Below are 23,307 nucleotides of genomic sequence, written 5' to 3' on the forward strand. Positions count from 1 at the left end.
AATACAGACTCCACGGTGCACAAGCCTATGGTGATATGGAAAAACTTGACAGATGGGAGTCTAGTATTCACATGGCTTAGATCTGTGAATCACAGAAGTATGTGGCAGTTGGCACTCCGAGTTATTCAGGAAGGATAAATTATGTAGCTATTTCAAAGCAAGGATATTGCATGCAGGTTAAAAACATTAATAAATTATGTTTTGGCCCAAGGGAAGCTAGCAGTATAGCTGAGAATGCATATATAATATAACACATTTTTAGTGAATTCTCATTGGAAGCATGTTATAGACTTTAGAAAATGGCTGTATTGATTCCAGAGACTCCCTCAAATGGAGACTCCACATTACCACTTAGAGCTTGAATGAAGAAAGCAGCAGAAGATTCATTTACATACCAAAGAGGACCCGGGCACAAGAGCATCGACCACTGACACAGAAAAAAATCAATTTTCATCTTAAAAAAACTTTTTTACAATATATTTGCAGACTTACTCTATTTATTTATTTATTTTTGCAAAGTAAAATCTATATATTTTCCTGGAAGGAATGAAAGGATGTCATGAATAATAACTACAGCACAGTTTAATCTAGTTAGTGGTGCTTGCTAAACTTCACTATTCTCATTCTTAAGAGTAGGTAAGAGCCCCTAATTCTGTGTTAATAATTTTTTTTTTTTTTTTGTGATAATGACAAATTATAGCTCAAACCATGAGTATTGTTGAAGAAAAATGTGCTATAACAGAACTTTGCTAAGATCGATGGATGGACAAGGATAGATATAATGTATCTATAATGTATGTATATATATATAATACAGTTTGTACAGTATAAAAAACATTACGCCTATGGAATGTCCCCACTTTTCACAAAAACAAACCTGTGTGTGTGTGTGTGTGTCTGTGTAGCAAAATACTTGCATACTCAAAATGTGAGAGCCACCAAGTCGTATTTTATGTAAGTAACAGCGCAATCTTATCGGTTGGCCAGTTGTTTTTGTAATGCAGTGGGAAAAAAAAGTTTTTAAAACACCTCGCGTAAACCAAAAAATCCATTGTATTGATGCAATGCAAATGTTTGTGTTGATCTGAACAGATGCATTAACAACCATTCATTCAAATTTAAATATATTTCACACCTAATATTTGTCTTGGTGTGAACAGGCTTTTCACTGAAGGAGAAACCCAAGCCATATCTAGAGTCCAAAATATCACAGACCCTGTGTCCAAACATGCTTACTTCCTTTCTATATAGTAAGCGAAAAACAGTATGTGATGCTAGTATGTCAGAAAATGATGACCCACTACTTCCAGCAAGATTCCAGCATCTGATGGACACTTTACTATCCCCTGAGGCCACGGGAAAGGATTTCCATATTTGTACTTAGACCACACTTTTTTTAAAAGTCGCGAAGTAAGGTTTAATACAAATGATTTACCTATGAGACCGTATGTGCTTTTGGATGCAGCTTTTTCAGACTTGAGCTAGTAAGCATCCGATTAGCAGCCACCTAGCAACCACCCACAACACTCCAGCACAGCAACAGTGAGTTTTCCACTTACATTTTGTACAGAAATCTTATTCAATCTACAGTTTAAGCATCTGTTCTTGTAGTGGCACATGGCTACGTTGCTAATAGAGTGTTGGTTGTAGGTGTGGTCTCATATGGAGATAAGCATGCTTTGGCAAGACTTGTGTGAAATTGTAGCCCCCCTAAGGCTGGTGTGGACACCACAGGGACACAGACCCTCACCACCTGCACCAAAACAGTGGGGGCGCCAGCAACCCCGAGCAATTAGCACGCCACCGCTGTCTGTATGAACTTCCTCCCACCCACCTGACAGGCGTGAATGTTCCGGAGCCCTGGTGCTGGGCCTCATCGATTGCCTCTTTGAAAAGGTCGGTGTCTTGGCAAGACACCGGCACCCCCTGCACACAATCTCTTCACAGCCCACTCGCCTACTGCAGAGACAGCCGACCAATCTATTGTGGCAGGAAACACCAGCCGTCCTGTCAGAGAAAGACAGGATGCCCTGTAGCAGCGATACCTAAACATTGGGTTTAGCGCACATGCAGATGTCTCAGCAGTATCTCGCCTGGAATTTGAGGAATCCTTGACATTTTCAAAAGAGAGAATATGTAATCAATGCTATCCGACAACAAAGAGATTGTACTCCTGATGGAAAAAATAGATGAGGGCTTTACAGTGATGCCACCATGCCTGTCAGCAGTGGATCTCTTCAAATCTTTTAGGTGGCTGTCATGTGCAAGTTATGAGTGACACATGAATTCTTTGTAAAACAGCTTTCAAAGCACTTGCGATTCAGTCTCCCACCACAAAATAAAAACCTCTTTCTTTGCCTGACACATCACAAATATCTTTTATCTCCCGTGTCTTGTTTGCTGCAAGCAACTGTCTCCCTTACAAAACACCTCTAAACATCAAGTGTGTCAATGGAGATAAAGCTGGATGGATGGATGGATGGATGGATGGGAAAATTAGATAGATATAATGATGGATGGATGGATGGATGAAAGAGAAAATTAGATATGATGGATGGATGGATAGATGGATGGGAAAATTGCATATAATGATGGATGGGAAAATTAGACAGATATAATGATGGATGGATGGGAAAAATAAGATATAATTACGGATGGATGGATGGGAAAATTAGATATGATGGATGGATGGGAAAATTAGATATAAAGATGGATTAACAGATGGATGAGAAAATTAGATATAATGATGGATGGATGAATGGATGAATGGGGAAATTAGATATAATGATGGATGGATGAATGGGGAAATTAGATATAATGATGGATGGATGAATGGATGGGGAAATTAGATATCATGATGGATGGATGGGGAAAATAAGATGTAATGATGGATGGATGGATTTATGGATGGATGGGTGGATGGATGGATGGATGGATGGATGGATTTATGGATGGATGGGTGGATGGATTTATGGATGGATGGATGGGTGGATGGATGGATGGATGGGAAAATTAGACAGATTTAATGATGGATGGATGGATAGATGGATGGAAAAATTGCATATAATGATGGATGGATGGATGGATGGATGGATGGGAAAATTAGACAGATATAATAATGATGGATGGATGGGAAAATAAGATTGGATGGATGGATGGGAAAATTAGATATAATGACAGATGGATGGATTTATGGATGGATGGGAAAATTAGATAAAATGATGGATGGATGGGAAAAATAAGATGTAATGATGGATGGGTGGATGGATGGGTAAATTAGACAGATATAATGGATGGATGGATGGGGAAAATAGATATAATGATGGATGGATGGATGGATGGGAAAATTATACAGATATAATGATGGATGGATGAGATGGGAATATTAGATGTAATGATGGATGAATTGATGGATGGATAGATGGATGGGAAAATGAGATATAATTATGGATAGATGTATAGATGGATGAGAAAAATAGATATAATGATGGGGAAAATAGATAGATAGATAGATAGATAGATAGATAGATAGACTGTAATGAACAGACATGAGCTGTTTCAAATGTGTCGACTGGATTTTTTCCCCTCCCAGAATGAAACATTCTTGACAGGAAATGCCATGAACATTCGTTTTGGAATGGCAAGACGAGCAGATTCCATACTTTGCCATGCAAGTGTGATATGTGTTCTGACTCTGCTCATCACCCTGTCATCATGGACAGATTCTCCTCTTCTCAGACTCATCCTAAATAGGAAACTGTAATATTGTTTACACTGCAAGTAATTGTCTCTGAATAATTTTACATTTTGATGCAGCATCACTATACATAAAGTGGTGGTGGAAATGTATTGGTTTTGATGCAACCTTGCAACTTGATTAAGGGTTTCATTAAGAGATCTAAACTGCTTATTCTGAAGAGTCCTTTATGCATATCATTATTATATAATTATTATTATATAAATAGAAGGAACAATTCAGCCCTTCAGAGCTTCACAGCCACTGTCCCTCTTTGTCATTGTATTGAAAAAATCAAGACATTCAGCAAAATTTCTTCTAAAAATCTAAATTGCAACAAATGCAGCCATAAATGTTTTAATGAAATCATTGCCAGCAACTTGACATGCACTCCTGCAGCCACCCGAGGACCATGTCCAGCTTCTCATCTCTACTGCTCTGCCTCAGAGTCGAGGAGGCACCGAGCTGAGGGTCGCTTTCAGAAGCTGCAGCTTCTTCTTCTTCATATGCGGCCAGTAACTCCCTGCAGTCCTTCATGTCCTTCAGCTTCCGGTAGAACACTCTACAGCTGTAGCCTTCTCTCCAGCCCTGCTCTATGTGTGTCATCAGCTGCTCAAGCTCATTGTAGTAGCACAGACAGCCTGAGCACTTGTACCTTTTGATCCCACAAACCACTTTCGTCGCCGTCACAGTTTGGATAAAACAAGCGTTTAGTCCCAGACTTTGAAGGTCTCTGGAAAGGTGGTTGATTCCAGTGCAGAACCTGAGGTTGACAGTGCATAGCCTTGGGAGGATCTTAGAGCAGCTGGGCTTAACACCAGGTCTCTCCATGGTTTTGGACGGCAACCTCGCAGAGTTTGCAAGGCTCTTCTGACCTCAACTGTTTTCAAATAAACTTTATGGTTTATAGTTGTCCTTGAACACTAACAGACGTTGACAAATAATCTGTGACAAAAGAAAAAAATCTGCATTTAAACTGAAAGGTCAAAATTTTTTTTGAAAGAACACAAAAATGGTGAAAAATGGGTTTAATTCGCTTTGACCTTTAACAAGTCTGTAGATACATCTAAGATATATGCTTTTCCCAAGACTGATTGCCCCTCAGTCACTGTGATTGCATGCCATAGACAATTTCCTTTCTACAAGTTGAAATGGTATGAAAGGATATGAGTTGCACTGTAAATCAATAAATCTGATGACATACAAAGACTCTAACAACAACACGACTGTCAAAGCTTTACCCTAACAAACCTTTTTTTTTCTTCCTGCTTAAAGGGGTCAGATTGGGAGAAATTGAATTTTTCCTCAACTTCGGACATAAAACTAGCTTCAAGAACTGAACACTTTTCCTCAGTCCAAAAAGAGCATTTACTAACACTAGACTGTAAAAACAGCTCTTTCTGAATTTGAGAGGTAATAAGTTTTAAGTTTTAAGTGAAATGTGGCCAAGTATGGTGACCCATACTCGGAATTAGTGCTCTGCATTTATCCCATCCAAAGTGCACACACACACCGTGAACACACACCCGGAGCAGTGGGCAGCCATTTTTTTTTTGCTGCGGCGCCCGGGGAGCAGTTGGGGGTTTGGACGAGACTCGAACCCGCAACCTTTGGGTTACGAGTCCGACTCTCTAACCATTAGGCCACGACTTCCCCTTAATAAGGATGAAGTATGATAGATATTAATCCTAAACACCACAATAATTAACAAAAGGAGTAAAAAGTGGTTGCAAAGAGGCTGTCACTGAACACTCTCAGAAAAAAAGGTACAATAGCTGTCACTGAGATGGTACCTTTCCAAAAGGTACACTTTTTGTACCTAATATGTACCTTAAAGGTAGCAATATGGACCCTTTAGGTACAAAGATGTACCTTTTGAAAAGCGCCCCAGTGACAGCTTTTGTAGGCTACCATTTTTTCCGACAGAGATAGGACAGCACATGCTATATTGGACCCAAGGCTGCATTTATCTGATCAAAAACATACAGTAAAATATTACAATTCAATTCAAAACAATGTTTTTCTATTTTAATGTCTTAAAATAAAGCAATAAGTCCCAAGAAGCCGTGGTTTACAGTGAATTTATAACAGCTAAGGGGGGTTGTTAGGCACGACGCGAAGCGGAGCCCCTTTAGCTGTTATAAATTGCTTATTGCTTTTATAAAACGGTAATTCTAATTTATTCCTCTGATAGCAAATTAAGCTTAATTTCCAGCAGTTGTTACTCTGGATTCCTTAATGAAAGAAAGTTAAAAAGAACAGGATTTATTTAAAATATAAATACTGTCCCCAAACTTTCGAACTGTAGTGTAAGTTCTCGTGTTCTCAAGGGTGTTTAAATTAAAGTCTTACAGATGTAGTTTATTTATTTAATTCTAAGTATCAAAAATAGGGTGTAAAATGGTCACGCTTGATATGGTCCCTTTAAATTTTTTGCATAATTCAACCTTAGTACTTCAGTGAATACCTCAATGACAAACAATAAATAAAGGACAAAACAAAAAGTACAATTTCAATCTGCTTGATTCTCAGTTGCGCTTCTGTGACTTTGTGAGGAACAGCAGGCAGCTTCCACACAGATGTACCCAAGGTTTTAGTGCAAATAATCAAATCAATTCACATCAAGAGTCTGTGTGTCTAGAATAGGCAAAGTTCTCTATCACCTCAAAGTTACCTTCCCTTGTAGATCGTCTGGCATCAGTGTCCGTAATGGCAGTGTTTCCTATGAAATCCAATGATATGGATCCTATGAAAGATGTCTTTGGATGTCAAGCTCTAGTTTGAGATGAGAAACAAACAGCTGAGACGGGTCACAGCAATTGTCCATAAATAAATCCAATTAAATGAAGTTGCCGTTGAGGTAATTGTTTGTGATATGCCACTGCAACTGGAGCATATGAAAACATCGGCTTAGACACAAATGATGTAAATTATTCTAATTCCATGGAAATTTGGAAAGAAAGCAGAAGTACAAAAAGATTGAAAATGAATACAGTGTGTAACAAATGAAAATAATAAGTCATCCATTTAATGAAGTGGCAGGAGAAAGGCAGAAAGAGAAGAAAAATGGGGAATGATTGTACAGGATGCAACTCCATTGGGAGTTAAATTATACATAATAGTCCCAATAGTCATTTTCAAAAAGCTTGGAGGCATAACCTCTTACTGCAGGCCACAACAAAGCAAACCTGGATCTAAACACATAATAGCTGCAATACAACTACACTCTTACCTTTAATGTCCTTCACAAACATCTCCATCATATTTTTCATATCATTAAACAAAAGCAACAGTATCCATTTCTGTTACTTTTTAAATTATTGTTTAGTGTTACCAAGGAAACCAGAAGAAGGTTCTAACTATCAGATATTTACAGGTTCTGTATAAGTGATTTCTAATGAAATGGCACTCAAAAATATCCCTATTAATTGACAGAGATCCCTGAATTATGCATCCTAAAATATAGCAACTGTCTCCACAACAGCAAAAACAAAACTGAACAGCAGTGAATGAAAATGGTTTGAGGTACACTCTCCCTGTCAATCATTTTGTATGTGTTCACAGGACACCTCATGTAGCAGGATACAGAAAGCTTGGATCATTTTTAAGCACCATATTCAGTTTAATTTGCAGTAGTCGGAGAGTTTATCATTGGTCTTTACACAGACTGCTCAGAGGTGGCATGAATGCATTTACACAGCTAAAGGCTAAAGTAAGAATATGCAAAATATTCTATGAGGGTTACATTTCAATTTTGTTTCTTGAAAATAAAATAAAAGTTTATGAATGTAGGGATAATAATAATAATAATGCAAGGGATAATAATAAAATAATTAAATATATAATTTGAAAAGTGCAACAATTGGGATCCAAGAAGTAAAAATCCCATTCTTTTTCTCCATAGGGAAACTGATTTTTAACAATAACTAATAAGCCTTTAAAGACAGTCCTATTGTCAGCTATACGGAAAGTTAATCTCCCCACACTCTCAAAGTCCTTAAATATAGTGTATATATGCATATATTGTAACTATTGTAAAATATATTGCTTCTATATACAATCAACATCTTTAAATCAATATTTTTACATTTATTCATTTTGATTAGGTTATTCACATTTCTTTGTGGGATTGTAGATCTTTCCCTCATTAAAGTACAGTCTTGTACATTTGTCAGTTTTTTGCTTCAAATCAAAGTTTGTAATATTGTGACGTATATTGTCACCTCATAGATGTTTGGCTTGGTTCATGGATTATATCTCTTTAACAAAGACTTTTAAAATCAAATATAAGTCAGAATAGAATAGATCTGTCAATACATTCATCATGACTTTAAAAACACTACACGCTACACTAAACCCTGGGCTAAGGTCACTTTTAACCTCTGAGTGGTTGATATTTCACACCAGACATTTTGAAAAAGGTTCACAAGCTGTGTTTAACTTTATCGCCTGAAACAGTGTTGAACATTAATGACACGTGACTTTACAACGCAAATGCATCAGGGTCTTTTGGAATGATCCACCCTATAACCTCACTAAAAACCTGAAGTAATGAGAATACGGTGAAATCAGCCGTTCACAGGCTGTGCAGTCATTTTTTTTGACAACACGAGCCAGTCGAACAGACAGTGTAGAGAACGATAGCATGTATCTGTCAGTGTCTCTCTCATCTCGCTTTGCCAAATCAAGCTTGTTTTCATCTCTGAAAAGAGAAGCTCGGCATACAGAGAGACCTTGTCAAGCAACACATGGGATGTAGGCGAGCAAGCTGCCTTCATATCTAAGATCCAAACCGCATCACAAGGAGGTGAGAGCCGTTTTCTCCACAGAGATCATTTTAATATTTAATGCCCTTTTCTAAAGCTAAAAAGTGACGTGGTCGTAATCCCATTTGCCGATGACTACAGTGCACCGGCACTGACGCCGCTGCCGAAGAGAAAGAAGTTGTGCGGATGCAGCGAGACGAAAATAAGGTTCTCCACAGTGATTCATGCAGAAGGCACATCTAACACCTCTCTGGCAGCAGAGCCGGTGTGATCTGACGGCTTCCAGAGCTTCATTCCATGACCCTGTTTTCCTAAAGCCTGCCAGAGTGTTCCGAACTAATCCCATCCTGCACCCGGAGAGCGAGGCAGATGACACCATACAAAAGAAGCCCACAAACAGTATGAAATATCAAACAGACGCACATCATGAATGAGTAATTGAGAATGACTGCGGGGCAGCGCGCATAGTGAGGGGCATGAGCGCTTCCTCATACTCAGCTGCACATCTTCAAGCCAATCAGATAGGCTGCCAATGACACCTCCATCGTCTCGCTGCGACTCCAACACGGATGGAAAGAACAAACACGCATTCGGAGGGTGAACGAGATTAGTGCTTTATAAATGGGAAAAGTAACACCCCAGTGAAGTGGTGGGAGTGTGTAATACGGCGGGAAAAAAAAGATTGCCAGGGGTTGTCAGCTGATGGTAAAGAAAGACGGGCACACATTGGGATGTTATTCAATGGCTTTAATGTGTAAAAAGTCAAATATGAAATCAATTATAAGTTAAAGGAACTTCTTAGATCTAGAAAAAAATGTCATTACAATTAAAAGGTGCACTCAATACATTTTTTCGCACAAAGAAATGAAAAACAAAAAAAGATGCTGACATGAGATGAAGCCTGGAGTCATATCAGTACCCAAATAAAAGCAGTTTTATTTTACATGGAGTGGGTTGGTTCAAGTTAAATACTACTAACCTTATTTCAGAAACCTTGCGCATTAATAAATTAATTGCTGCTGACTGCAAATGACATAAAATGGTGTAGCGCAACAAAACAAATACTGAGTGCACCTTTAAGTTCGATATTAGACATTATTAACCATAATGCATTTTTAAAAAAGAATACCTTCATTTCTGATGTTAAGGTCACTTACATCACAGTATAAAGTTACCTGAATTTTCTTCCAGCATTGATACCATTTCAAAACATCGTTTCAACATTCTACCATCAGCGAAATTAAACATAAAATTAAATTAAATTAAAAATCATTCATTATTCCAAGAAAAGTGCATATTAACTACTGCTGTAACCAACCACACAACTTTTTGGCCATTCATTTTTCTGCATGTTTGATGCACCAACTTTAACCACATTTATATAGAGAATGTATCATTCTTTGTGTTTGATATTTCCGGGATAAAATGACCATATAGCCACAGTGGTTTAAATAGGACTTAAGGCCATCCATACAGAATATCCTCGTTTTTGACCTCTTCAAGAAAACCCATTGTCAATTCTGTGGCTTTGCCCTTTGCGGAAAAGCCCTACCATCACAAACATAATGGGTTCTCATAATTGTATCATCACATGATCAATCTCTCAATCATCTTTTTATCTATGGAGGCCCTGGAAACATCTGTCCAGTATTGAGCTCATGTCACATGCTCTCAGAGAAGCAGATCAGTAAACCGATTCTTCCCATGATAATGTTTAGTTGGCCCATCACCTTATAAATTAATACAAAAAATATGTTCCATAAACCAAACGAGAAAACTTCCCTTTCACTTATATTTTAGGAATAAAATGTCCTTCTTTGAACACTGTGTGAGGCACTTAAAACATTCGAAAAGTCTTTAAAAAGTCTTCATTTACTCACCTTTAAGTCTTTCAAAAACATTTCTCTTTGTGGAACACAAAAAGAGATATTCATAGAAGCTGCTCTTTTCCATAGAATGAAGTGAATGGTGGTTTTCACCCAATAACAACTTATAAAACTAGATTTCTATATAGAATATAGCTCCTGACTTTTTTGGACTACTTTTATATTTTTAAAGTGCCTTTTTTGCAAAATAGCAGCATAAACATTCTTCAAATGGTCTTTTTTTGTGTTTCACAGAAGAAAGTCGTACAGTCTTGGAACAACATGAGGGTGAGTAAATAATGACAGAAAGGTCATTTTTGACTAAAAATCTACTTCCTATTTTCCACATTCCATCCATTTTAAGGACACCAGCAATCCCTGAAGTAATAAATAACTGAGAAAGCCAAGTTAATCAAATAAATTCATTATAAAAGGACTTACAGAAATAATCATTCAGCATAAGAAACGGACCCACAGATGGTCAGAATTTAAAGGTTTATATCCACATACTCCAAACTAACTAACCCACACTGTTTCTCTACAACTTCAGGGAAATATGAAGCGAAAACCACAGCAATTTGGCCACTACAATCTAGTATTTGCTGTGACATCCAGCTCTGTTTCATCCCACAATCTACAGCAGGTAAATGACTAGAGGTTGGCTGCCATATGCTTTCAGATGTAAGTAATAATCACTGTACATTTTTAACTGTATAAAAAGTGTAGCCCAGCATCTCAATCCCTGCATAGTGGGCTACTGAAATTACACACATGTAAATAAGAGCTGATGTTATAACATGGAGGACAAAGCAGGACATGGAATAAAACGGAGAATTTGGCACCATCTAGTGGTTGGAAAGGCAACGGCAGCAGCGCCATCGCCAGCACTGCTGCTTGCTTATCTGAGCCTAACCTCAATACTCAGCCAAAAATACACACACAACCAGGCTGCCAAAGCGCTCTAAGTGCAAGCGAGATCTGACTTACATCAGGCACCGGAATACAGAGGAGTTTTTAAAAATGCTAGTCACTAGTAGTTAAATATGTCAACGAATTTGAATAAATAGAAGCTACTTTGCAGAATAGCAGGGGAGGATGAGACACCAGCAGATGGGGCTGGCAGCACTGACTGATTAAAATAACTCAAATCACCATCTTGTAAAATGGTAATGATTGTCAATTGCGACAGAGAGGCCCAGAGGTTATGATGAGCGCTTAAATACAGTGGTTATATTTTGCAGAGAAATGGAGGTGTTTAGTAATGACGTCTATGTGCAGGCCAACCTGGAAGACTAATTCACCATGGGTTCCCTCAGGAACTTCCTGTGGGCTTTAAGAATGGCAGTTTTGGATTTATGATTAAAATAAGGTCTGTGGTTTGGAGACTTTCACATTTCATTATACAACATACACTACTGTTTAAACATTTGAAACTGGTAAGAAATTTGTATTTTTTTTTTTAAATGAGTCTTTTATGCTCAGCATAAAAAATCTGTAATATTGTGAAATAATATTACAATTTAAAATAACTTTTCTATTTTAAAATGTAATTTATTCCTATGATGGCAAAGCTGAATATTCAGTATTCAGTGTCACATTATCCTTCAGAAATCATTCTAATATTCTAAATATGATGAATGATGTTTAAAGGGGTCATATGATGCGATTTCATTTTTTCCTTTCTTTTTTTCAGGATTCAAAAGAACAGAATCTATTTGAAATAGAAATCTTGTGTAACGTTATAAATGTCTTAACTGTCACTTATGGTCAATTTAATGCATCCTTGCTCAGTAAAAATAATATTTTCTTCAAAAATGAAATCTTACGGACCTCAAACTTTTGAACAGCAGATCATGTTATAGTACACATACATTATTTTACTAAAAATCCAAAACTCATTCGAAATTTTAGAGAACACTCATTGCATGAAAATGGAAATTCTTCTCAGGGTTTTAGGATTAAACCCAAACAACTCTATTACGAATGATGAATTTTAATACACTATCCAAAAATGTTCAAATCTAATGTTATATCATTAAAACATACTATATTTTCTTTACTTTATCTGTACTGTGCACGTCATGTAACAGGAAGGCACTATCAATCCTTAATCCTTAAGGAACTGGAATGCTCAATAAACTGGTGTGAAGTCAGAGCAGCCGATATGAAATGCACTTTGAACTGTAGTGCAGGTGAAGAGTGTAGAGAGAACCTTTGCTATGTTCTCTCTTCAAACAACCACTTCTGGGAGGCCGAGTCGGAGCAGGGCCGGAGAGCGGGGCCAGGGTTCCCAGTGTCAGTCCGGGCTACTGCCTCAATGCACTTCTGTGTCTGAACATGGTAGAGAGAGCCGTCCTGCCAATGCAAAGATTATGAGAAGTGTTACACATCCAAGTTTAATACTTAAGGTCAGGGGTTTGTTCAAATACTATATAGGCACTAGAACAGGAAGCTCAGTCAACCCCAGCACCTCCTGCCGACTCTAAAACCCCACAGAATCACGCTGACGTCACGCTGCTCTTCAGGTGCTTGCTGTACCTGCAAAGAGTTCACACTAAGGCTTGCTTCTGAAATTTCACTGCAAGCCACACTGAAACCTCTTGCCATGCTGTGTGACTTTCTCAAGTAACGCTTTAATGTGACATTTTCATGGACCTTCGTTTGCTTCCAAGAACACTTGATGTGCTGCAAAGAGTGCATGTTAGTGTAACTAAATGCGAACCATATGATGATGCTAGACCTGTCAATTTAAAGCTCATTTAAAAAACTGTAATTATAATCTGACAACATTTTAAAATGTAAATACTAATGTGTCTGTTAATGATTTAATCAAATGTCACAAAAATGTCTTAAAAATGATCTTAATGTGCAGGCACTTCTCAGCAAATACTGTTCAGTTTGGGGTCAGTAAGATTTTATTAAGTGTTTTTGTCTCTTATGCTGCATTTATTAGAACAACAATGCAGTAAAAACAGTAATATTGTGAAAATTTTTAATACATTTTAAAGGGATACTCCACCCCAAAATGAAAATTTTGTCATTAATCGAAGCTTTTACGGGTTGGAATGAAATGGGGGTAAGTGATTAATGACAAAATTTTCATTTTGGGGTGGAGTATCCCTTTAATATACTTCAAAATATAATTTATTCATGTGATGGCAAAGCGGAATTTTCAGCATCATAACTCCAGTCTTCAGTGTCTTCTGAAATCATTCTAATATGCTGATTTGCTGCTCAAGAAACATTTCTTATTATTATCAATCTTGGAAACAGTTGTGCTGCTTAATATTTTTGTGGAACCCGATATGCATATTTTAGGATTCTTTAATGAATACGAAATTCAAAAGAACTGCATTTATTTCAAATAGAAATCATTTGTAATATTAACCAAATGTCTTTACTGTTACTTTTGATAAATTTAATGCGCCCTTGCTGAATAAAGCTATTAATTTATTTCAACAAACATCTTATTAACCCCAAACCTTTGAACAGTAGCGTGTATATGATTATTTGAAATCAATAAATGCAATTAATTTGAATAAAATTCTATTTGCATACAATCAGTTTGCACTGACATGATTAGTGATCTCACCTCTCTGAATAGAAACTTCTGGTCTTCAGGCACAGCTTCCCTGGGTTTACTGCAGTGATGCATGGTAAGGAATGTGGAGACAGGATCAGCCACGACGCAGCCTGCAGGCTCCCTCGTGTTATAACGGATCTCTTGGAGTGTGGAGTACTCAAAGAACTGTCATAAAAAGAGAAAGGAAGATAAATACACACAAGAAGCTCAATACATCATATTAAATATTACAGTACTCTCAATATAGCGACATTTTGTGAGCAAAAAAGGACTTTGTCTATTGTGAAGAATAGTGTGGTGATAAATGGAAAAAACACACAGATTCCTATTGCAATGATTGGATTTCACCCGTAAAATTTCACTGTGCATTATTTGACCTTCATATAATGTCTAAAATATTAATTCACACAAGTTGAGATGGATTCTTTTACTGCAAAAAAGTGAACCACAAATAATTTCACTATTTCCAAAAGACAACACATTTAATACGCAATATTGCTATAATTGCTGATAAATTCTAACATTCTGTCAGTCTTTAGTATAGGGTCTCAGACACATCACCCTTCAGCAAGTGACATGATTCTGTGATATTAGTTGGTGGCATTTCATTCTGTAAAATACAGAAAATTGTATGTCATAATCGTATATCACGCAAATTATCAAGCTATAATTCAATAAAGTTTGCCTGATCTCAACCAGAACATATTTCTGAAGGTCTGCTATAACCTTTAATAGAAATACTTTCTTAAATTACAACATAAGCATCTTTTTTAAAGTCTCAAACAGGATTGACCCACATGTACCAAACCAGATAGAAACAGAAGATCATTTCTCTTGTATTCACAGAGAGAATCCATTAGAAGAGTGTTGTTGTGCTGTACATATGGCTGATATTGTGCGCTGATGAGTCTCCAGGGCTCATCTGCCTCCCCACAGAGAGGGAGGAGACGAATAAAGTCACGCCGCTGTGGCAGGCGGCTGGAGTCGCTTTAAAAACAAGCGTGCTGTGGAGTACACAACACACTATTTTCTGTGCCATCTTAATAACACATTAGAAGTCTGGGACACACTTTGATGTATATTCCTGAGGACGCATTACAATCTCTGTGTATTGTGCGGCAGTGAACACTAATTGGAGCAGTGTGGCTAACTGTCGTTACAGTTGAGAAAATTAAAGTTACCTGGTTTTGTCCCATGCCGTGACAAGGGTAAAGAATGACCTGGTGACCGGCCATATTGTGATCATCAGGTGGGTTGTAGTCAAAGCAGTAGTTGGCCATTCCTTTATTCTTCAGCTACAATTGAAAAGAGACAAAGAAACATTCAAAAAACAGGGTCCAAAAATCTATTTTTTCTTATTTAAAGGGATAGTTCACTCCAAAATGAAAACTGTCATCATTTACTCACCACTCATGTTGTTCCAAAATCATAAGAAATGTGTTCATCTTCATTTGTGTTCCTAAGATATTTTTAATTTGCTGTCCCTCCACTGAAAATCTGTTCACCCAAAATTCTGACTCTTCAATTTTTATAATGTTAATAAAAGCAATCTGTTAAATTAAATCTGTTCATCGCATCTTATGGTTTTTTATGGTTTTTAAATGACATGAAGGCGATGAAATGATAAACTAACCATTTAATAAAACATTTTTAATCAGAAATTACATTATCAGCATAATATGAGTAAAAAGAAAATTAGGTTACACTTTATTTTAAGGTGTCCTTGTTACAGTGTAATTATACATTTAAGTACTGAGTAATACCAATTAACTACATGTACTTACTACATGGTTAGGGTTAGGATGAGGGTTTGGCTGAGTGTTACTTGCATGTAATTATGCATAATTTATTGGTATTACAATAATAAGTACATGTAAAGTGTAATAACGACACCTTAAAATAAAGTATTACCGAAAATTACATAGACATTAATATTTCTTTTAAGTATTTCCTTTTCATTTGAAATCATAATATGTTTGTTCTGAACTTCTAAAAATCTGAAAACATTGTTTAGTTCAACCTTTAAACTAAACAGTCTCAGATTTTGTCTACACTATGCCACTCGCTTGCAGTGCAGCTTTGTAGATTACAAAGCAACTGACCTCATTTCATCATGTCACACTATGCTTGCAGTGTAAACTCTGAACCAAACCAACCTGCTAACTGCTGTGGGAAATAGCATTTTAACTTCTTCATCTCTGCTGCTACAAAGATAAGAAGTTTGTCTCTCCTCACCATGCCAAACATTCCAGGCCTGTCCTCTGGGACTTGAATGTCAGGGTAGATGTTCTCCAAGAACCACTTAAAATCTTTACAGCCAAGACGCATTCGGAGTTTCCGTCTGTCCGTCACATCACCATATGCTTCCTGAAACAAGCGTTAAAAAATGATGGATCCTTTTGAAGATATTTTACTACATTCAGTTTTTTTTTTTAATTAATCACAATTACTTCATAAGTGTTGGTAAAATAGGGTATAAGTTAATAATTGTTCTAAAATAGCATAAGGTATATACATTAAACATTATACATACAGTATACATTATAAAAAAATCTACATTCAGATAAAACACCAGATATAATAGATAAATAAATAAACCCACCAACTTTAAGTTTAAGTCCTTAAAGTGTAAGGCAAGTTATTAAATAATTAATATACTGCAGATTTGCATTTCCTATGTGCTTTGATGCAGTTTGAGGTTTATATTTATGCACATTTATTATGCATGCACAAATAGATTATTATTTGCACATTTTTAAAAGAGAATATTTATTTTCATAAACTGCAACTTTTTTAATTCTATCATTTTTCAGAGGTATGTAAACAACAGCAGCAGCTTTTATGTCACCAACATGCTGAATTGTATATTGCTTGTTTGACACATATTTTATTGTTTGACAGCTGTGGTTCTGCAAAGAAACAATTGAAAAGAGACAAAGAAACATTCAAAAAACGGGGTCCAAAAGTCTATTTTTTCTTATTTAAAGGGATAGTTCACACCAAAATGAAAATTGTCATCATTTACTCACCACTCATGTTGTTCCATAATCATAAGAAATTTGTTCGTCTTCATTTGTGTTCCTAAGATATTTTTAATGTGCTGTCCCTCCACTGAAAATCTGTTCACTCAAAATTCTGACTCTTCAATGTTTATAATGTTAATAAAAGCAATCTGTTCATCACATCTTATGTTTTTTTATAGTATTTAAACGACATGAGGGCGATGAAATGACAATTTTCATTTTAGGGTAAACTAACCATTTAATAAAATATTTTTAATCAGAAATTACATTATCAGCATAATATGAGTAAGACGTTTTAAAAGAAAATTAGGTTACACTTTATTTCAAGGTGTCCTTGTTACAGTGTAATTATATATTTAAGTACTGAGAAATACCAATTAACTACATGGTTAAGGTTAGGATGAGGGTTTGGTGTTACTTGCATGTAATTATGCATAATTTATTAGTATTACAATAATAAGTACATGTAACGTGTAATAAAGTCACCTTAAAATAAAGTATAACCGAAAATTATAGACATTAATATTTCCTTTTAATTATAAATTATAATATGTTTGTTCTGAACTTCTAAAAATCTGAAAACATTGTTTATTTCAACCTTTAAACGAAACAGTCTCAGATTTTGTCTACACTATGCAACTCGCTTGCAGTGCAGCTTTGTAGATTAGAAAGCAACTGACCTCATTTCAACATGTCAGCATTTGTTTCTAAAATAAAATTTGAGTTATTTCTGAGATACTACAGGCAATATTTTCTTTATAAACAACCATGCATTCTAAAATGGAACTTTACATAGACATCTTTTACACAGACACAGTTGGCTGCTTCAATCATCTGCATTCAGAGCTTATATTTTTGATTAATTTTTCTGTCTGTTGTGACAGACAAATTGTTACGTATCCGGTCCATGAACTTCCGTCTGCTAGCCATCAGAGGTCACCCTTTCCATTTTATTCAGCCCCAATGTGAATAGAAAGGAATGTGAATTCCCTGTGGGAATCCATCAAGAATAGGCAATAATAATTCTTGCCTTAGTAAACACCACATGAACAGACTGTTTACAATACTCTCTCTTCATACTAAATCAACTGTTTTCAAAAAACCAAACATCTAATCAGATTTTGTCATCTTGTTTTATAAGCATTCTGGTGCAATTACCCTACAGCGGTACACCGCAAATTGTTACATACTGCAACATCCTGTCGCAAAATAATGTTGTAACCCCATCTCAACAAACAAGACTGATAAAGGCCAAGTTCCTGTGTATGTTTGTGGCATCTCTTCATAACTGCCCGTCAGACAAGAATTACTGGTGAGTGATGGTCCACACTTATGAGGAACATCTGCTGGAGGTAAAGCTCTGGCGAAGAGTTTCATCAGATCTGCAGTAAGATGAATCACAAGAAGTGCACTTCTAATTAACTAACTTGATAGCGAATCATCAATAACGTACAACCCCACTGTGAATGCCAGTCGGGTGGCACAACATCACACCCATTGATGATGGGTCTGTGATCAGGCTTCAGTCTCAACAAAGTCCAGCTACACGCTGAATCAAGCGGCTGTCAAATTAAGCTTTCTGATCATTGAGATCCATCACAGAGCCTAGTTTTGGACTGTGTGGCACAACCAACAGAGATTTTGGCCATAAATAAAATATGCCGTGAGACTCAGAGGGTGAAAGAGAGAGCGATCCTCTTACGAATTTGCGTGGAAGCGGAGTATGAAGGTTGTCAAACCTGATCCACGTTGGCAAGGCTAGTGTTTGCCTGTGGTTTATACCCAAAGAGAGAGAGAGCCTTATCTGCTGGCATCACATCAGATAGATTTCGAGTTGGCGATGCCAACCTGGCAGCATCTCGAAGGTTCAGAGAAAAAAAAGAGTTACCCGATCTGTCACCAAGAGCACCTCTCTCTTTAACTACATGGCTCGGTGGGGACAAACATAACTAAATGACAAACATGGCTGAAAGAGGTGACACAATTTCACACCAAGCACAGAGAGGACCTGAGGAGTTTCAGCTCACCTGCTAAATGTCATTCATTTAGAGCATATCAACAGATTCTGTGAAAGTGGGTGAGGATATATCTAGATTCGTGCAAAGAAAATGTGCGTCTTTCACAAGGGCTATGTAAGATAGACAGTGTGATAAATGTATTCTTTGAAAACAAGCAGACAAGCAAACAAAGGCAGAGTTATGCAACAGACCGCACAAGTAGGCGTACCAGACGAGCATGAGGGCTGCGATGGTAATACATTTCTTTGTATTCGTCCATCCAGACTTCTGCCGCCCGCACGCTGTTGGCCAAGGCCTTGTTTCTCGAGTATGGCGCTTTCTTCGGAAAGACATGACCCACGTGAGAGCAGGGATGGATTTCCAGACTCCCTCCACACTGCCAGATCTGAAAAACACCAAGTCAGGAAATAGATAAGCCATCCGTAACAATACATAATATGACAATTCCCCAGGTGTATATTTCCTTGTACAGACCCATTTATACTTTGTGAGAAAAATATTGTGTGATATTATAATTAAAATAAATAATTACATAAATGGTTTTTGTTTTTTCATTATTCTAAAGCTAAAGCAGATTATTCTTAAAATATACGGTAATCAGGAAAATATTTACTTTGTTTGAATTTTTCTGTGTATCTTTTTGTCCCAATTATTAGGCTATAGATAGATATATAATGCTGAAGACAAACATTTTTCATTTTTCATTTAATTAGACATTTATTTGTATAGCATTTAAATAATAAGAGTAAATATTGCTCCAAAGCCGCTTTAAAGACAAAACTGCCATAATATCCTCAGTAAGCAAGCTTAAGGTCATTACTGACCTTTGTATATTTGACCTATGAAGATTTGGTTTCGATTTTTTACTGTTTAAAACTATGAAACATCATGATTAATTCAACCAGAACAAGAACATTAAACAGTAATAATATAAAATTTGGTTATTGTACTAAATTATTACAATTTATACATTAAAGGCACAATATATAATTTTTCGCCGCTAGAGGGCGCGTATTCAAAATAAACAAAGAGACAAAGGCGTAGTTTGATGACGCCGTGACTGAGTGTGGAATCATGGGAGTTGTCGTCTTCATCCCCACAGCTGATGCAATCCGAGGGGGCTCGGGCAGAAATCATGTTATTAAAAAATCTTACATATTGTGCCTTTAAATAGTAACTTATTTAACCGATATCTTAAGTTAAAGGAATAGTTCACCCAAAATGAAAATTTTGTCATCATTTACTCACCCTCATGTTGTTCCAAACCTGTATAAGTTTGTCACCCTCATGTTGAACACAAAAGAAGATATTTTAAAGAATTCTAAAGAACCTAACAGTTGTTGGTCCCCATTGACTTCCATAGTAGGGAAAGAAATACTATGGAGGTCAATGGGGACCATCAACTGTTTGATTACCGGAATTCTTCAAAATATCTTATTTTATGTTCAACATAAGAAAGAAACTTATACAGGTTTGGAACAACATGAGGGTGACAAACTGATGACAACATTTTCATTTTTGGGTGAACTATTCCTTTAACATGCTAACTTTCACAGCTGTAAAAGTTCCTGCCCATAGACAGATGCAGACAATAAATAGGCTGGTCTGTCATATTGCATTGACAGAGCAGCTGTCTGGTCTTTGTGACGTTCCTTGCTGAAATCTGATTAAAAACGCAGCTCCTGGCGTTCAAGGCACTCAAAACACAAATGAACCATTGCTGTCTTTGTAACAGTGTTGGAATCCTTCAGGGGATGAGCTGAGTAATCAGAGGAATAATGAGTAAGTAAATGCTGCATAAACATTGAAGGTCGCTTTAGTCATCATGCTAGCTGGCAGACACTTAATAAAGACGCTGACTGACCTCTTAACCTTGTATGACTCATCGCACCGTTTTCAAACTAGGATTGTGACCATCTGTCCAAAGGCTTTCTCCCCTCAGGAAACCAAAACTTGGAGAGAAACGAGAGGAACATTTTTACAGAAAAGTTCAACAAAATGCACTTACTCTGAATGAGAACTCCAGGTTCTCTCCACCCCACACCTCCATTCCTGTGTCATATGTGCCCAGGTAATGGAAGTACTTCTTATTGACTGCAAACAAACCCCCAGCCATTGTAGGAGACCTGGATCAAAGCAACAGACAGCAATATTTCTGTGCTTCTAACTTACACTAACTTCCACGAAAAGCATAAAGTAGGGTGACCATACATTCCGTTATTCCCAGACATGTAAAATGTCCGACTTTTGGCCTTATACATTATATGTACACGTATTTGCATTGCTATGACCGTTCTCTATAGATCCCACCTTCTTGCACACGATTGGTCAATGATGTACAATGCCTGCACACTATTGGTCAAACTACTTTTCAGTCATTAACTTTAGCAAGTATGAAAACAGTTTTTAAAAAAAACAGTCGAAAATCTGACATCTTAGGCAATTCTCATCCAGGACATGTCTGGGAAAATAGGGACATATGGTCATCCTACATAAATGCATGGTTTACTGTTGGTTTATTGTGTTTATTTGCATGAACATATTTCATTTTGGAGAAAAAACATTAAAATACGGTCACCTAAATGGTTCTGTTTCCTGAAATATGGCCATAAAGATCACAAAAAACTTATACTATAAAATGGTCTGCTCTGCTGAGTGCTTTTGAGCTCTTTTTATGTGTAGAAAGAATTCTCATGATTCAGTAAATGCTCAAAATCTACTGACATATCAACCAAATCTCAGACTGAACATGTCAGTGTCATGCTGCATTGTTTTTATGAGACCAAGAATTAAATTTCCCTTAGTATTTCAAATTGTTTTCCATTTGGTGCATCCATGAAGCACAGACCTGATGACATCAGTGGCAGAACTTCTGCGTTTCTGTTCACGTTCTGGGACAGTGTGCCACGTGAACACCAATCGCCAATCAAATCCTCCGATCTGAGGTTCTCCAGGGTTGCCCAGGTACTGGAAGGTGTTCCAGTCGATAACATCAATCACTGGACACACCACAGCCGAAGGCTCATCCTTTATTCTACAGGATTTTTAAAAGTGAGGATGAAAAAAGCATGCACATTTTGTAATCCAAAAAAAGAGAGCAAATTTATATACAAATTTAAGAAAATAATGCATGTTTTAGGTTGGTAGAGGGTAGTTTATCAGTCTCACCTCTGGAGTAAAGGCTCCAACCAGCCTTCATGACACTCACAGTGGCAATCGAGGAAGGTCAGCACTTCTCCTGTGGCAATGGACGCCCCCAGGAGCCGCGCTCGCACCAAACCCTCTCTCTTCCTTGCACGGATCAGACGCACCTTTTTGAGATTGGCGATGTAGTTTTCTAGAGGTTCTTTTAAATGATCTGTGGGTCACATTCATGAGAAGTGCTCAGTAACAGCTGCAGGCCTAGAGGGAACCAGAACTTAGGACAGAAATAAAGTATGCTAATTGGCTGTATTAAGGAACAACTTGCTGTTTCACCACAGGGTGGAGCTGAGACCATGTTATTGCTGTGGTATTTCATTGATAAGAATCTGTTTTCAAACCTTGATTAATAGTTGTATTTGATGATTGATGATGAAATGAACACAAAATTATTTTTGTGTTTAAGGTATTTATTTATTTATGTCTCTTATGCTCATCAAGGCTGTATTTATTTGATCAAAAACACAGAAAAAAGTAATATTGTGAAATATTATTGCAATTTCTAATATTTGTTTCCCGTTTTAATATACTTTAAAATACAATTTATTTCTGTGACGCAGCAATGAATTTTCATCAGCCATTACTCCAGACTTCAGTATCACATGATCCTTCAGAAATCATTCTAATATGCTGATTTATTATCATTGTTGAAACTGCTTAATATTTTTTGGAACCTGTGATACTTTATTCTTTGATTCTTTGATGAATAAAAAGTTAAAAAGAACAGCATTTATTCAAAATTCAAAAAAAATATTGAGCAGCACAACTGTTTCCAACATTGATTTATAAATCAGCATATTAGAATGATTTCTGAAGGATCATGTGACACTGAAGACTGGAGAATGATGCTGAAAATTCAGCTTTGATCACAGAAATCATTTATATTTTAAAGTATATTAAAATAGAAAACTGTTATTTTAAATCACAACAATATTTCACAAAAATAGATAATAGATAATAGATAGATAAAATAGATACAGCCTTGATGAGCACGATTCTTTAAAAAACATTAAAAATCTTACTGATCCCAAACTTTTGAATGGCAGTGTATGTCTGCATATATATATATATATATATATATATATAATGAGTAATGTTTAAAAAATTATCTATTT

General features: G+C 36.6%; 1 protein-coding gene across 5 annotated transcripts in view; it reads right to left on the minus strand.

Annotated features, from left to right (window-relative positions):
* Positions 1-3,407: 3,407 nt before the first annotated feature.
* LOC107724331 (polypeptide N-acetylgalactosaminyltransferase 12-like) overlaps positions 3,408-23,307 on the minus strand; it is a 22,413-nt gene continuing 2,513 nt past the window's right edge. The window contains exons 3-12 of one of the 5 annotated variants that reach the window (XR_001638016.1): positions 22,160-22,349; positions 21,840-22,025; positions 21,000-21,117; positions 19,200-19,376; positions 16,186-16,317; positions 15,132-15,245; positions 13,960-14,115; positions 12,580-12,722; positions 6,411-6,511; positions 3,408-4,681 (exon numbers count right to left, since the gene is read on the minus strand). Coding sequence is in view for 3 of the 5 variants with exons in the window: in XM_016533211.1 (XP_016388697.1) it covers positions 12,585-12,722; positions 13,960-14,115; positions 15,132-15,245; positions 16,186-16,317; positions 19,200-19,376; positions 21,000-21,117; positions 21,840-22,025; positions 22,160-22,349 (1,211 nt within the window). In the remaining 2 variants the exon portion in view is untranslated. Of the gene's footprint in view, positions 4,682-6,050; positions 6,512-12,201; positions 12,723-13,959; positions 14,116-14,483; positions 14,955-15,131; positions 15,246-16,185; positions 16,318-19,199; positions 19,377-20,999; positions 21,118-21,839; positions 22,026-22,159; positions 22,350-23,307 lie in introns of those variants that run through there. The other 4 variants (XR_001638017.1, XM_016533211.1, XM_016533210.1 and 1 more) reach the window with 4 other exon arrangements.

This window comes from Sinocyclocheilus rhinocerous, unplaced genomic scaffold (genome assembly GCF_001515625.1).
Source record: "Sinocyclocheilus rhinocerous isolate Xijiao unplaced genomic scaffold, SAMN03320098_v1.1 scaffold574, whole genome shotgun sequence".
Taxonomy (NCBI): domain Eukaryota; kingdom Metazoa; phylum Chordata; class Actinopteri; order Cypriniformes; family Cyprinidae; genus Sinocyclocheilus; species Sinocyclocheilus rhinocerous.